Below are 13,827 nucleotides of genomic sequence, written 5' to 3'. Positions count from 1 at the left end.
AAAACTGTCACTTTATAACATTATACAGATATAACATTTGGCATATTACACATTGTTATGATGTTATTGACTTGTCATAGCCGAGTGGTGAAGGGAATGTGTCTGAGTCATGGGTAAAACCCATAAGTGTGAGCCAAGCTGAACTTTGAACAGTATTTTTTATTTCTCCACAGAAATACAATGGTAATATTCAGGGCCGGATCATGGTCCCGTGAGGCCCTTGGGGCACATGTCTTTTGGAGCCCCCCCCGCCCCCCCCCCCCGCCGCCGCTTTCTTATAATAGCATCTTTCTTGACTTCCTCCTCGCAAAATCATCCACTAGATCATCAGAATCATCCACTAGATCATCAGAATCATCCACTAGATCATCAAAATCATCCACTAGATCATCAGAATCATCCACTAGATCATCAAAATCATCCACTAGATCATCAGAATCCAGCTGTCTGACTCTGTTGACATACGTGACAATGAGCTGAGGCGTGTTTGACACATGCTGCTCCACAGCTCATTTTCTTATTCTGCCTAAAAGGGAAAACGTCCGCTCACCCTGGCACTTTGTACTTAGAAAAATCCGAAAACGAAAACATTGGGGAACACTGATTGCAGACTAAGTGCCTGCAATGTCTCAAGCTATTTAGTCTGGGACTTGTCACCCTCAGAGTCAGACTTTATAGGACTGAGAGACACCTGTCACATTTAAGGCTGCCCTTTCAAAAGCCTCAAACTGGTCTTGCTGTCCCGCCACAGAATCCCTCAACGCAGACAAAAGCTGTGCTGCTACAGAGATGTCAATGTCACTCTTCTGTAGGTGCGTGCTTGTAGTGTGGAACCGATCAAGTATGACGTCTCAGAAATGTGCCTAAGGTGTGCCTAAATCTCTAAGGTGTCCAATTTAACACATAGTCCAGCGGCCTCAATTCTAGTATGTCTTTTCTCATTATCATCACATACCACCGAAGGTCTCTCTAATGCGGGTGTAATTTCTCCACAGTGCCTTGGTTGACTCTGCCCGAGCACTCCAACAAGTACTGGACAGCGATTTTAATGTCAGTATAACATCTGTCTTCTGAAAGACTTTCCCCCATCTGTGTGTGGATGAAGAGCAAAATGTGTACAGTGACTGCAACATGTTTAAAAAACTGGTCAGCCTCTGGGCTTCTGCCGTCTAAGGTGTTAACACCAGCTAAGTTAAGTGAAGGCGCTGCGTAAGGCAGATACTCTATCAGAGAGTGTTTTTGTTTCAGGTGGGCCTGTAGCCCATTGTGTTTTCCTGACATGTTGCTTGCATTGTCATATGACTGACCTCTACAGTTTGGGAGGTCCAACCCAAGGCCCTTCACCATCAAAGTCACACAGTCTGCTAAACTCTTACCAGTGTGGCTCTCAATTGGCTCAAAGCCCAGGAATCGTTCCACCACATTCCCACTGCTGTTAACAAACCGGAATATGAACGTCAGTTGGTCCACATGTGACAGGTCTGGGGTGGAGTCAACAGTTATTGAAAAATATTTGGCATCCCGAAACTCATCTGTTATTGTTTGGCGAGTTTTCAGATCCATTAGCTCAGTGAGTTCCTCACATATTGTCGATGACAAATAGGACACTGTGACTCTTCCTTTTCCGCCAAACTTTTTAAATATGTTCAGCTAAGAATGAGTCAAATTGTGATAGCAATTCTAGGATGCCGAGGAAATTACCATTATGGGTTGACCCAAACCGTTCATCATCTCCCCTAAACGCAAGTCCTCTTTCACCCAAGAACTTGATCACTGCTACAACTCTTTTCAAAATGTCCCTCCGGTATTTACGTTCCCCATCAAGTTGCTGCATGAGATCTGCATCTATAGCACTGCCCTTTGTGCAAGGCAAGCATGCATGATCTGTGTTCTGCACTCTTTTCGTGTTCCCCTATTCTTTCAGAGTGCTTCCCGTCACTAAACCCCTGACTAAAGCCACCAAGCTTGCTGGAGAACAGTTTTCATGCAGAACAGTGCACACAACCTGTTGAGGGTCAGTACAGTAGTCACTGTCTAGAAACCTTCTGCCCATTTGGCAATATACAGTTCAGAAGTTCATTGTTGAAACTTCTAGTCCTTCCAACAAGCGCTCTGTCTCAGACTGAAGCTGGGTATTTTTCACTGCGGTTTTGGAAGGGGACTGCTCCTCTTTCAATAAGCACTGACTTAACAATGTCACTGGAAGTGCTTTGCCGAAATGCAGGGTCAGTGACCTCATAACACCAGGAATGGCTTGGTTGCTGATTTGATTCTTGTGAACTGCCCAACTGCTCCTGAGGAGGAAATGATGGTTCTTGTATACTATTGGCTGTTGACGGTTCGCCTTCAAAGGATGGCTCTGGGGGAGTGACAACATTACTGGAAACTGAACTAGTGCTGGTTCCTTCCTCACAGCTGACAATAGTGCTGCTGTCATCATTATTACTATCAGAGGGTTTTTGAAAGAAGTTGGCAATGAGTGGAACACTTTGAAGCAAAACTGCCTCTCTTGCCTCCTTTTCTTTTTCGGCTTTCCTTTTGGAAGCACCACTATTCCAACGTTTGTGATCCATATTTCAGAACTATGTGGCTGTGGCTTTTCCTACCAAGAAATATCTGCCTGACAGAGAGAGAATTATGTTTCTTGAAATTCAAAAGATAACTTGGCTGAACAACTAACCAAGGTTTCTGATAAGTCAGTGAAATGACTTGGTGGAGACTATGCACATAGGCCACACCCCATCCATGCACATAGGCCACACCCCATCCATCCACATAGGCCACACCCCATCCATGGGGAGGGGGAGAAAAAGACCTAAGCGCTGTCGACAATTTGCATGTCAGCGTCAGCATTATCTACTTCCGTGGATCTGAAAACAAGACGGTCTATGGAAAAAATTAATGAGGTTTTCCTTAATCTTTAGGTGTGGATTGGGTCTGTTATATATGCGTTTGTGTATGAAAAAATATAGCTTTCGGCAAAGAATTGTAGTGTTTCACAAAACCGCTAGTTTATAAACTCTCAATCTGGTTTTTGTTCCCACGGCCACAGCATCCCATGTTTTGAACTAATAGTAGTTTTGAACTAATAGCACTAACAGTTAGCTAACTAGTAGCTTTGATTTAAGCATCATGACTATTTATTCAACCCACTGTAGCTAGCTACCCTTTTAGTGGTGTACCCCTAGTGGTGAGCTCATGCTTTAAGCCCCAGGGGCCTAGGGACCCTAGTGGTCAGCTCACTCTTTAAACGCCAAGGGGCCTGGGGGCCCTCACACTCTAAGCGCTGAGGGGTCCAGGGGCCCTAGTGGTCAGCTTACGTTTTAAACACCTAGGGGCCCGGAGGCGTTCAACTTCCTTCGGAGGTCTTGGGCCACGCACTGCATGCGGCCTGAGGCTTGGAGGCCCCCTGGCCCCACTGACCCGCTCCATAATCCAGCCTTGGTAATATTCACATTACTGAAATGGTAATGTGGGTTTAGGTTCTACAATAGTCCCCAATTGTATCTTTGGTGGCCTGAGGTTTTTGTTGGGACTTTATACTGTAATTAATTCATTCTAGCCAAGACCTCTGCCTTGTTCTATCTTATAGCGCCACCTGGTGGAAGATGAGAAACCCATAAATCCCATCAGATGAATCCCATCAGATGAATATAATGATGAGAAAATGTAGCTTACAACTTCCTTCGTCAAAATTGTGACGAGTAACTACGTCGAGTAACATTTATCTGGTCTTTATGAATGTTAATATGACAGTCAGTAGTACCAAAGATAGATAGATAGATAGATAGATAGATATAGAGATATAGATAGATATGAGAGAGAGAGAGATTCGCATATCCCTCTCTGGTACTTACTTCTCAAGAGGGGGAGGGTTTGACTTGTATCATTGCACCGTCCCACCGTCCCTTCCCCCATTGGTGTGAATAGGAGCATCGCCGTCGCGCCTCCTAGCGCCTGCTTGTTGCTCTGGTGTCATGACTTGGTGCTTTGAAAGCGCCTTAACTTTTAATAATGCGGCGTTACATTCGTGCACTGCTCTTGTGCACGGTGTTCGCCGTGTTATCGGTCCTGTACGTGTACAGTAAACTAGTTTACTCAGATGTGTCGGTGGTCGGAGGTTTCGGAAGGAGGACGTTTCTCGTACGAGCCGCCTCCCAGCGAAGAGACATTGGACAAGAAATCAAGCGAGGGGCGGACAAAACACTGAAAACAGGCCCCGAAAAACCACATTGGTACAATAGGTGGGTTTATATTGGCACTTTCGGTGGCTTGTAGATTATTGCAAACGTGTTTTAATTTGATTTCATGTGTCGTTGATGTAAACGGAAACGTTGCTTGACTCGTGGGGCGAAAAATCAGATTTTCAAATGCTGCAACGATTATAAAAGTATTGGAATCTGCATTGTTGACAGATGTGCAGTAGATAGTTAAAACTTAAACAATGTGTCTTGATTTCCGACGAGTAGGTTCACTAGATCGCTGAGTAAGGTAACTGGATGTAGAAAACCTGTCAGTTTGTGGAACAAGCAACAGGACGACTGGCAGGGCAACAGTTGCATATTGATACGTCACAGTGTGACATACAGCCAACATTCAGAGGAATTTCACTCAATAAGATGTCTTTTCTTTTGAGAGAGACTGATAGCTGTTGTTGTAGGGACAGCAGTTGGGGTTTTTTCTATTTTTTATGACCAGTATAAGGTGCCGAGACAGGAGACATCTGCAAACACAGCTTTGTTTTCTCAGCTGATCTCTCTCTCTCTCTCTCTCTCTCTCACACACACACACACACACACACACACACACACACACACCTCTGTGCAAAACCGGCGAGGTGTGACCGACCAAGCCTGTTTCCCCAGGTGTCCGTAAACACACGTAGAGTCGAAACACAACAACAAAACCATGTATGACATTGATAAACATGCTGTTCGACAACCGTATTAGGCCTGTGTAGCCACACGGGCATGGCTGATGAACACGGTGGTCTGGGGTGTTTAAGTGTTCTGAAAGTCATCCAGTCTCTCAATCTGATCCTTCGTGTGGCTGCAGAGACATGTGGATACCCCTCCCTGTCCCTCTCTGTAATTACACCGCAGAATAGCTCTTCAGATTCGCTCAAATATTGACACAAGATAAGAGACTGGAGAGTGAATGGGTCGCGTAAGTGGTGCCTTTTGTTCGGAGTGGTTTCTCTGCAGTTCCAGTAGTGTGAGAGCTGTTTACACTGGCGTCGCACCGTCAGTCAAGTGGTTTGTTATGTGGTCCTCTGTGGCTCAGTCGGTAGAGCATGGCGCTAACAACGCTTAGGTCGTGGGTTTGATTCCCGCTGGGACCATATATACTGACATGTATGCACTCACTGCAATGTAAGTCGCTTTGGATAAAAGCGTCAGCTGAATGGCGTATATATTATACGCTTACGGTCCCGCTGTCTCCACAGAGGACTGCCCTCTGGTGGTCGGGAATGGACTTGTCTCATCTTCGCATTTGTGTCTCTGGTGACTGCTACTTGGAATCGTGGACACATGCAGAAACACAACAGCGAATGTCCGACACTGCAAGTCCATTTCGTGGGGGGGGGGGGGGTTATATTATTATTATTATTATTATTATTATTATTATTATTATTATTATTATTATTATTATTAGCGAAGGTGTTGTTCTTTGGAACTTCCAACAGAATTTCACCAAGGTGCCCAGAGGTGAAAGATTTTCCAGCAAACTACCAATCTCCCGCCGTAGATTGAAAATCTCCTCAGGCTACATCTTAACTGTCCCTCCTAAACACCTCTTCATCCCCACCACCCCCCTGTACAAGTTTCTGTACTGTAAATAAATTAATGGAAAAAGAAATAATTCTTCCTTCTTCTAGCATTGTGACTGCCAATAACCCCTGGTCCTAGCATAGATTGCTTTATCTTATGATGACTGATGGACAGATGATTCACTGACTTAGACAACTGTATTTCTTGTAAGTCGCTTTGGATAAAGGCGTCTGCTAAATGCCGTAAATGTAAACTTAGGTCCGCCTCCCTTCATGTGTCCCTGTTCCAGGTATATTATGCGTAAGCAGGTGGGTCTGGAGGAGAGGGCGTCCAGAAGCAGAGCTGAGGTGAGCATGCACCTGGCGGTGGTGGCCTGTGGCCAGAGGCTGGAGGAGACCCTCACCATGCTCAAGTCTGCCGTCCTGCTCAGCGTCAAACCCCTCCGCCTGCACATCTTTGCAGACGACCAGCTGCACCCCGAGTTCGTACAAGCGGTGAGTCGTGGGATCGCACACTGAAACACAGACTTTAGACTTATCAACATACTTAGAAAATCCGGACACATATATTGAACACACACATGTTACGTGTATTGCACATATGATTGTGATGTAGGATCTTATTTGTAAATTTGTTGTCAATATTTGCTATTTGTTTTTTATGTCCATGCACCAACCTCACCAAGTCAATTCCCTGTATGTGCAAATATACTTGGCCAAATAAAATAATTCTGATTCTGATTCTGATAATTATATCACACTGTGATATAATCCCTGTGTTGTTTCTGCTGCTGTGTTCCTCTAGCTGGACTCGTGGCCCGGTCCAGTCCGGTCCAGGTTCAACTACACCCTCTACCCCATCACCTTCCCCAGGGACCATGCAGGAGAGTGGAAGAAACTCTTCAAGCCCTGCGCCTCCCAGAGGCTCTTCCTACCTGTGAGTTTCATCAGCAGATGTTATGCTAATGCCCAACGTCATGCTAAATGCTAAATGTTTTGCTAATGCCTAACGTCATGCTAAATGCTAAATGTTATGCTAATGCCTAACGTCATGCTAAATGCTAAATGTTATGCTAATGCCCAACGTCATGCTAAATGTTATGCTAACGCTAAAGGGCCAACCTAAACCGCCTGTGTGTGTCTCCTCCAGCTCATCCTGAAGGACGTGGACTCCCTGGTCTACGTGGACTCTGACATCCTGTTCCTGCAGCCCGTGGACGACCTCTGGGCGCTGCTGGCGCGCTTCAACGCCACGCAGCTCGCCGCCATGGCGCCGGAACACGAGGAGCCGCGCATCGCCTGGTACAACCGCTTCGCCCGCCACCCGTACTACGGCACGACGGGCGTCAACTCCGGGGTCATGCTCATGAACATGACGCGCATCAGAGACACCTACTTCAAGGTACGAACATGACCCGCTTATTCCTCCTCATTCTCCTCCTCCTCTTCCTCTTCCTCCTCCTTTTCCTCCTCCTCTTCTTCCTCCACCTCCTCCTCTTCCTCCTCCTCCTCTTCTTCCTCTTCCTCCACCACCTCCTTCTCCTCTTCCTCCTCCTCATCATCATCCTCCTCCTCTTCCTTCTCATCCAAGGTACATCCAGACAGGGACACTTTATTTTGTGTTTTATAAGTTATATCCATGTTATTCAAGGTAGGTTTAGACCAGGGGAGGCTGGTGGAGGTTAGGGTTAGGCCTAGGCTTAGGATGGGGTTAGGTTAGGGTTAGAAATCTCATGAACATGACCCACATCAGAGCCACCTACTTCAAGGTGCCTTCAGTTCAGGGACACTTACTTTATTATGTATTTTACAAGTTATTTCCATATTATTAAATAATTGTTGTTGTTATCTTATGAAACCTTTTCTTTTTAACCAGGAAGATCAAAAACATTCTGTTGACTTTCATAGTTATCCAAGCTTTTCCCACGGTATTTGGCTTGGGGGGGGAACTCCTCAAATTCATCACCAATGTGTTAAATCCACTTCATGTCAATAAAGCAGTCAGGTCCATCGTTGATGTGTTTTTGTAACTGTAATACCATCATCGACCAGAAGAGGTCACCGTTGGTGGTACATTTTGGATGTAATGTCGTGTCAGCCCAGGTATTGTAAATTGATATTAGCAGGCTACTGTATAACAGTGATTGTGCGTCTCTGTAACCCTTCCTCTTCCTGTTTCCTGTGAGCAGAATGACATGACCCCGGTGGGTCTGAGGTGGGAGGAGCTTCTGATGCCTCTGCTGCAGAAGTACAAGCTGAACATCACCTGGGGGGACCAGGACCTGCTCAACATCATCTTCCACCACAACCCAGGTAAGACTAACCCCTAACCCTTGACCTCTAACCCCTCACCTGGGGAAACCAGGACCTGCTCAACATCATCTTCCACCACAACCCAGGTAAGACTAACCCCTAACCCTTGACCTCTAAGCCCTCACCTGGGGAAACCAGGACCTGCTCAACATCATCTTGCACTACAACCCTGGTTAGCCTTGGTAGATGCTAAGTGGGATCTTTGGGACGACCCAACTGAATACCCATTGAACTGGATATTTGAAAGGTTAAAACCACTTCCTCATTAACCCTGTCTTCCCCTGTTCCAGAGAGGCTGCTGGAGGTGCCTCCTCCTCTTCCCCCTCCTCCTCTTCCTCCTGTTCCTCATTAACCCTGTCTTCCCCTGTTCCAGAGAGGCTGCTGGAGGTGCCTCCTCCTCTTCCTCCTCCTCCTCTTCCTCCTGTTTCTCATTAACCCTGTCTTCCCCTGTTCCAGAGAGGCTGCTGGAGGTGCCTCCTCTTCCTCCTCCTCCTCCTCTTCATCATTAACCCTGTCTTCCCCTGTTCCAGAGAGGCTGCTGGAGGTGCCTCCTCTTCCTCCTCCTCCTCCTCTTCATCATTAACCCTGTCTTCCCCTGTTCCAGAGAGGCTGCTGGAGGTGCCTCCTCCTCTTCCTCATTACCCCTGTCTTCCCCTGTTCCAGAGAGGCTGCTGGAGGTGCCTCCTCCTCTTCCTCCTCCTCCTCTTCCTCATTAACCCTGTCTTCCCCTGTTCCAGAGAGGCTGCTGGAGGTGCCCTGCCAGTGGAACTACCGCCCGGACCACTGCATCTACGGCAGCAACTGTGGCTCAGCCGAGGAGGAGGGGGTCTTCATCCTGCACGGGAACCGGGGGGTCTACCACGACCACAAACAACCCGCCTTCAGGGCCGTCTACGACGCCATACGACAGGTACACATCCTCATCTTCCTCCTTCTCATCATCATCATCATCTTCCTGCTCCTCATCATGATCATCCTCTTCCTCCTCATCATTATCATCATCATCATCATTATCCTCCTCCGATTCCCCCTCCTCCTCCTTCTTCCTCCTCCTCCTCCCCCTCTCACTCATCCCTCATTTGAAGGCACAAACAGCCAATTTAGGACAAACACAGCCTAGTCCTGGACTATCTGCATGTTAGGTTGAGAATCCCCATAAGCAGGGTCTTATTGGTCCAGGACCAGGGTGGTCTTATTGGTCCAGGACCAGGGTGGTCTTATTGGTCTAGGACCAGGGTGGTCTTATTGGTCCAGGACCAGGGTGGTCTTATTGGTCTAGGACCAGGGTGGTCTTATTGGTCCAGGACCAGGGTGGTCTTATTGGTCCAGGACCAGGGTGGTCTTATTGGTCTAGGACCAGGGTGGTCTTATTGGTCCAGGACCAGGCTTAATCTGTGTGTGGGACGCCGGCATTTAGTGTTGTCTAATGAATAGGGTTGTTGTAATGATATTGACTATAGGAGGGACATTTAGTTAACAATGTCATCAATGTCCAGGTTCTCATTTGTTTTTCCATTAACGAAGCAGTTCCCCTCCATCAGGGAGATACCTGATCAATACCATATCTTTACATCAGGGAGATACCTGATCAATACCATATCTTTACATCAGGGAGATACCTGATCAATACCATATCTTTACATCAGGGAGATACCTGATCAATACCATATCTTTACTTCATCGTCTGACAGCCACCAGCATACAGTGTCACACACACACACACACACACACACACACAATGCAAATAAATACACACACACATATACACACACACACGCACACATACATACACACACACACACTGCAAATAAATACATACACACACACACATTCACATACACAATGCAAAGAAACGCACATACACACACACACACACACAAACAACGCAAAGAAACACACATGTGGTGGTTTTGTCGTTGAGCTTGGCCGTCTTAACTCCTATTGATTGTCTTCTAGAGTTGTGATTAAACCCGACCAGCCTGGCAGGAATGACTATAGATTCCATCTCCTCTGGTTTAGCTCAGTAAGGACACAACGTTTCATTAGAGGCTGTGGTCGGTCAATAGAGCCGCGGGCTGGTCTTCCTCCATGGTGGGGGCTCCCTGTCATCAAACGCTCTCCACCCTTCTCCTGAAGTACGCACTTGTGCACTTCTCAAACGTGGGTTTACGGGGGCGCTCAGTGGCGTAGCACACTAAGGCGCATGCCATGTCATCCCTCCTGTCTCATCCATCCTTCCTGTCAATCTCTACTGTCTCTATCCCAATGAAGCAGAAATGCCCTAAAAACATATTTAAAAAAAAAAAGTGGATTTACAAGCACAGGATTGGTCTAAGCTCGGGCTTTTAAACCAATCCAATTCCAGCGGAGGTAGAAGATGGGACACAGAAAAGACATGAGCCAGCCAGTGTAGCATCTCCTAACCACAGACACAGACCCTCTGTACAGGGCCCGGGAGGCGGAGGGACCCACCTTTATCAACCACACTTTGCCCAAGAATTTGACTCCCTGCACTCGTGTTTGAGACGTAACAATAAACTTGAAGCTTGAAACTTGGCAGGTTGTTCAGAGACGTTGACACTGTGATGTGGCTTCCATCCCTCTGACTGGGAGATGGATCATCTCTGTCTCTGGTCAGCTCTGTCTCCATCTCTCTCTCCGTCTCCGTCTCCGTCTCCGTCCCCTTTTATTGATGCTCTGTCACACGCCACCCTCTGGGGGGAAGAGCAAGGCCTGAAGTGCTCCTGCAACATTATTACTTTCACACACACACACACACACACACACACACACACACACACTTGCTCACACACACACACACACACACACACACTCTCTCTCTCTACTGTCCTCAGACATATTATGTGCGTGTGTCGGTCATAAAGCGCCGTGCCGCTGTAAAAGCTCGGCCCAGGAAAGAGCCGTTAAGTTTGAGTGCCGGTGGTCCGTCTAGAGAGCCTGAACACGACAGCCCTCCCCTCACCATCACCATCACCCATCACCATCACCCATCCATAATCAATAGGGAGGGTGGAAACATAGCTTTATGACCGGTGATGTGTGTGAGAGAGAGTGTGCGTGCACGTGTGTGTGTGATGTGAGATTCTGTGTGTGTGTGTGTGTGTGTGAGAGAGTGTGTGTGAGATGTGAGATTCTGTGTGTGCGTGTGCGTGCGAATGCTCGTAAAACCGCCTTACTGTTAGTGATCCGTTACTAGGGGCTAGTGTGCTGGCAAATGAGTTAGCGTAAAATGTGTCATTTCGTCTAATTTCCTGTGAGTGTTGTAAAAAACGGGCTTTCATTATCGGACAGACAGGAAGACGTATCCACGACGATAACTCCAAAGAGTGTTTTCATTATGTTGAGTGTTTTCTGGGTGTCTCCTCTGCACCGACTCAGCATGTTTGACTGGAGTTTTCAGACGAAAAGATGAGCTAAATTACTAATTTAGTACCCTAGCAAGTATACACTGGAAAGTATACACTGGAAAGTAGACGTGAATAAATTGATGTGGTTGTTTTTGTGATGCTCTTCTTTCTGGTGTGATAAAACCATCCAATGAAATGACTGTTTCAAAGTGTTCCATCAGTGTTGGGGTTGAGGTTGGGGTTGGGGTTGGGGTTGGGGTCGGGGTCGGGGTTGGGGTTAGGGTTGGGGTTTGTAACTGTGTTTGATACCATTCCTCATTCCCTTCCATGCATTACAATGCGTCCGTACTCCGATTTCTACCTCCACCAGCCTCCCCTGCAGTAGATAGATGTAGATATGTATATAGATATAGATGTACATATAATTCTCTGTAAACTGATGCCAGATCTCCTCTTCCCTCCCAGTACTCGTTTGGGGCGGAGCCTGTGAGCACCCTGCTCGTTCCGTTGGAGGCGGAGCTAGAGAAGACCACCCACACCTACTGTGGGAGGAGCCACGCCCTGTTCACCAAGAGACTGGCCCAGAGCCTGATCATGAAACGCAACCGGAACCGACCGTAAAAGGACCCGACCGCAACAGGACCGTTCTACAGCTTCCCTGACCGTAACACGACCGCACACTATCAGAAACCACTGTGGGAAACCCCACGCCACCAAGAAACCGGTCCAGGGTGTGACTGACCATAACAGGAACGCTCTTCAGCCTCCCTGACCGTAACATGAACACTCACTAAGTGACCACTCTGCTCTGACCAGAAGGACGTGGTTATCCATACTGGAGAGAATACACAGTACTGTACTGTGGAACAGATCGGGTCACAATGGTCCAGACTAGGACAGAACCAACTATCAGAACTAAAGCAGCTTGTTTAGGCTGAATGGTACCAGATATATTAAATACAGAACCAACTATCAGAACTAAAACAGCTTGTCTAGGCTGAATGGTACCAGATATATTAAATACAGAACCAGTATCAGAACCAGTACCAGTCATAGAAAAGACAGGAGCTACTCTGAGCCCCCTGGGGAATGTAAACTAGAACCATAGTATGTGACAGGCTGGGTTTGAACCCGGGTCTCCCACCTGGAAGACCCAAGCGTCCACCATTAAGCCAAGCGGACAACCTCAAGATCTGAGGGCGACACTTGAGTTGATGTGTGTCAGACTGGGCTACCTCTGAACACCTCACAGAGAGGTGTGTGTGTGTGTGTGTGTGTGTGTGTGTGTGTGTGTGTGTGTGTGTGTGTGTGTGTGTGTGTGTGTGTGTGTGTGTGTGTGTGTGTGTGTGTGTGTGTGTGTGTGTGTGTGTGTGTGTGTGTGTGTGTGTGTGTGTGTGTGTGTGTGTGTGTGTGTGTGATGTCAGAGTGGAACACACACAGTATGGTTTTCCCTGTCTTTTAGCATATTTGGCATTATAAATGGTAATTTACCGGACATTCAGTTGTACATTTACCAGTTTACAGTTTTATATGATTAATTTTTATTTTTTACTTTTTTATTTTTAATTTCATAAGCTGTGCGTGACGCATAAGGGCTTTCCCTCCATCGTTTTGCACTGACAGATTTCATACGCATTTATTTTCATAAAACATATATTTTAATGAGATTTTATATTGCTGTGATGGTGTTTTGTCGATTCCCTCCTGAAAGATTGTCAGTGAATCATTTGCCAGCGTTTTGCTCACATTGAGATTGTTGAAAGGAGTTTTTGTGATTGTTTATTAGACAGAGATGTCTTGTGGTGTTGATAGCTGTTACCAAAGGTTTCTTGCCGTCTTTTTGCACTCTTGAATGTATAACTAAAACAAAGATGAAGACCAGTAGTCCTCCTGTTGTTAAAACTAACTATCTCTTTATGTCCTCTTCCTGAAAATGAATCGTTGTGTTTAGAACGCATATCTTTTCCATGTATGTGTTTTTCTATGTGTAAAGAGTCAAATGCAGTATATTTTTTACAATAAAGCCACTCACTTTTTTTTTTGGAGAACTGAACAATATCTTGCACTAATAAGCATTCTTGGTTCAATTAAGTCCCAGATGTTGTTAATCCTCTGTCCACCAGATGGCAGCGTTTGTACATCATACTCAATGCAGCGAGCGAGAGGGGAGAATTGAAGGCTAGCTTAGTGATACATATGAGGGTGTGTGTGTGTGTGTGTGTGTGTGTGTGTGTGTGTGTGTGTGAGAGAGCGAGGATTGCAACTTTGTCATCTGTAGAGCTTGAGAAACAAGTAAAGGTAGTAGATATGAAATGAGTCCTCTACGGACCCTGGTGGACCCAGGAGAATACTTCAATACTGATGTTACATTAGGCC

The 13,827-nt window shown here is 46.5% G+C and overlaps 1 protein-coding gene across 1 annotated transcript; it reads left to right on the top strand.

Moving 5' to 3' along the window:
• The first annotated feature begins 3,983 nt into the window (after positions 1-3,983).
• On the top strand, positions 3,984-13,487 carry gxylt1b (glucoside xylosyltransferase 1b). Its single transcript, XM_083692481.1, has 7 exons — positions 3,984-4,244; positions 6,061-6,265; positions 6,576-6,707; positions 6,921-7,172; positions 7,960-8,083; positions 8,821-8,993; positions 11,917-13,487. The coding sequence occupies exons 1-7, from the start codon at positions 4,015-4,017 to the stop codon at positions 12,070-12,072; spliced, it is 1,272 nt and encodes a 423-aa protein (XP_083548607.1). The 5' UTR covers positions 3,984-4,014; the 3' UTR covers positions 12,073-13,487.
• Positions 13,488-13,827: the final 340 nt, after the last annotated feature.

The sequence above is a fragment of the Argentina silus genome, assembly GCF_951799395.1.
Source record: "Argentina silus genome assembly, chromosome: 20".
In the NCBI taxonomy this organism is placed as follows: domain Eukaryota; kingdom Metazoa; phylum Chordata; class Actinopteri; order Argentiniformes; family Argentinidae; genus Argentina; species Argentina silus.
This window is presented reverse-complemented; position numbering and strand designations above follow the sequence as displayed.

What these genes read in the sequence shown, in the direction of transcription:
- gxylt1b (XM_083692481.1), top strand. Translation starts at nt 4,015, where the DNA reads ATGCGGCGTTACATTCGTGCACTGCTCTTGTGCACGGTGTTCGCCGTG. An exon ending in ACCCCGAGTTCGTACAAGCG is followed by an intron (nt 6,266 to 6,575) that starts GTGAGTCGTGGG and finishes GTGTTCCTCTAG; the next exon opens with CTGGACTCGTGGCCCGGTCC. An exon ending in CCCAGAGGCTCTTCCTACCT is followed by an intron (nt 6,708 to 6,920) that starts GTGAGTTTCATC and finishes TGTCTCCTCCAG; the next exon opens with CTCATCCTGAAGGACGTGGA.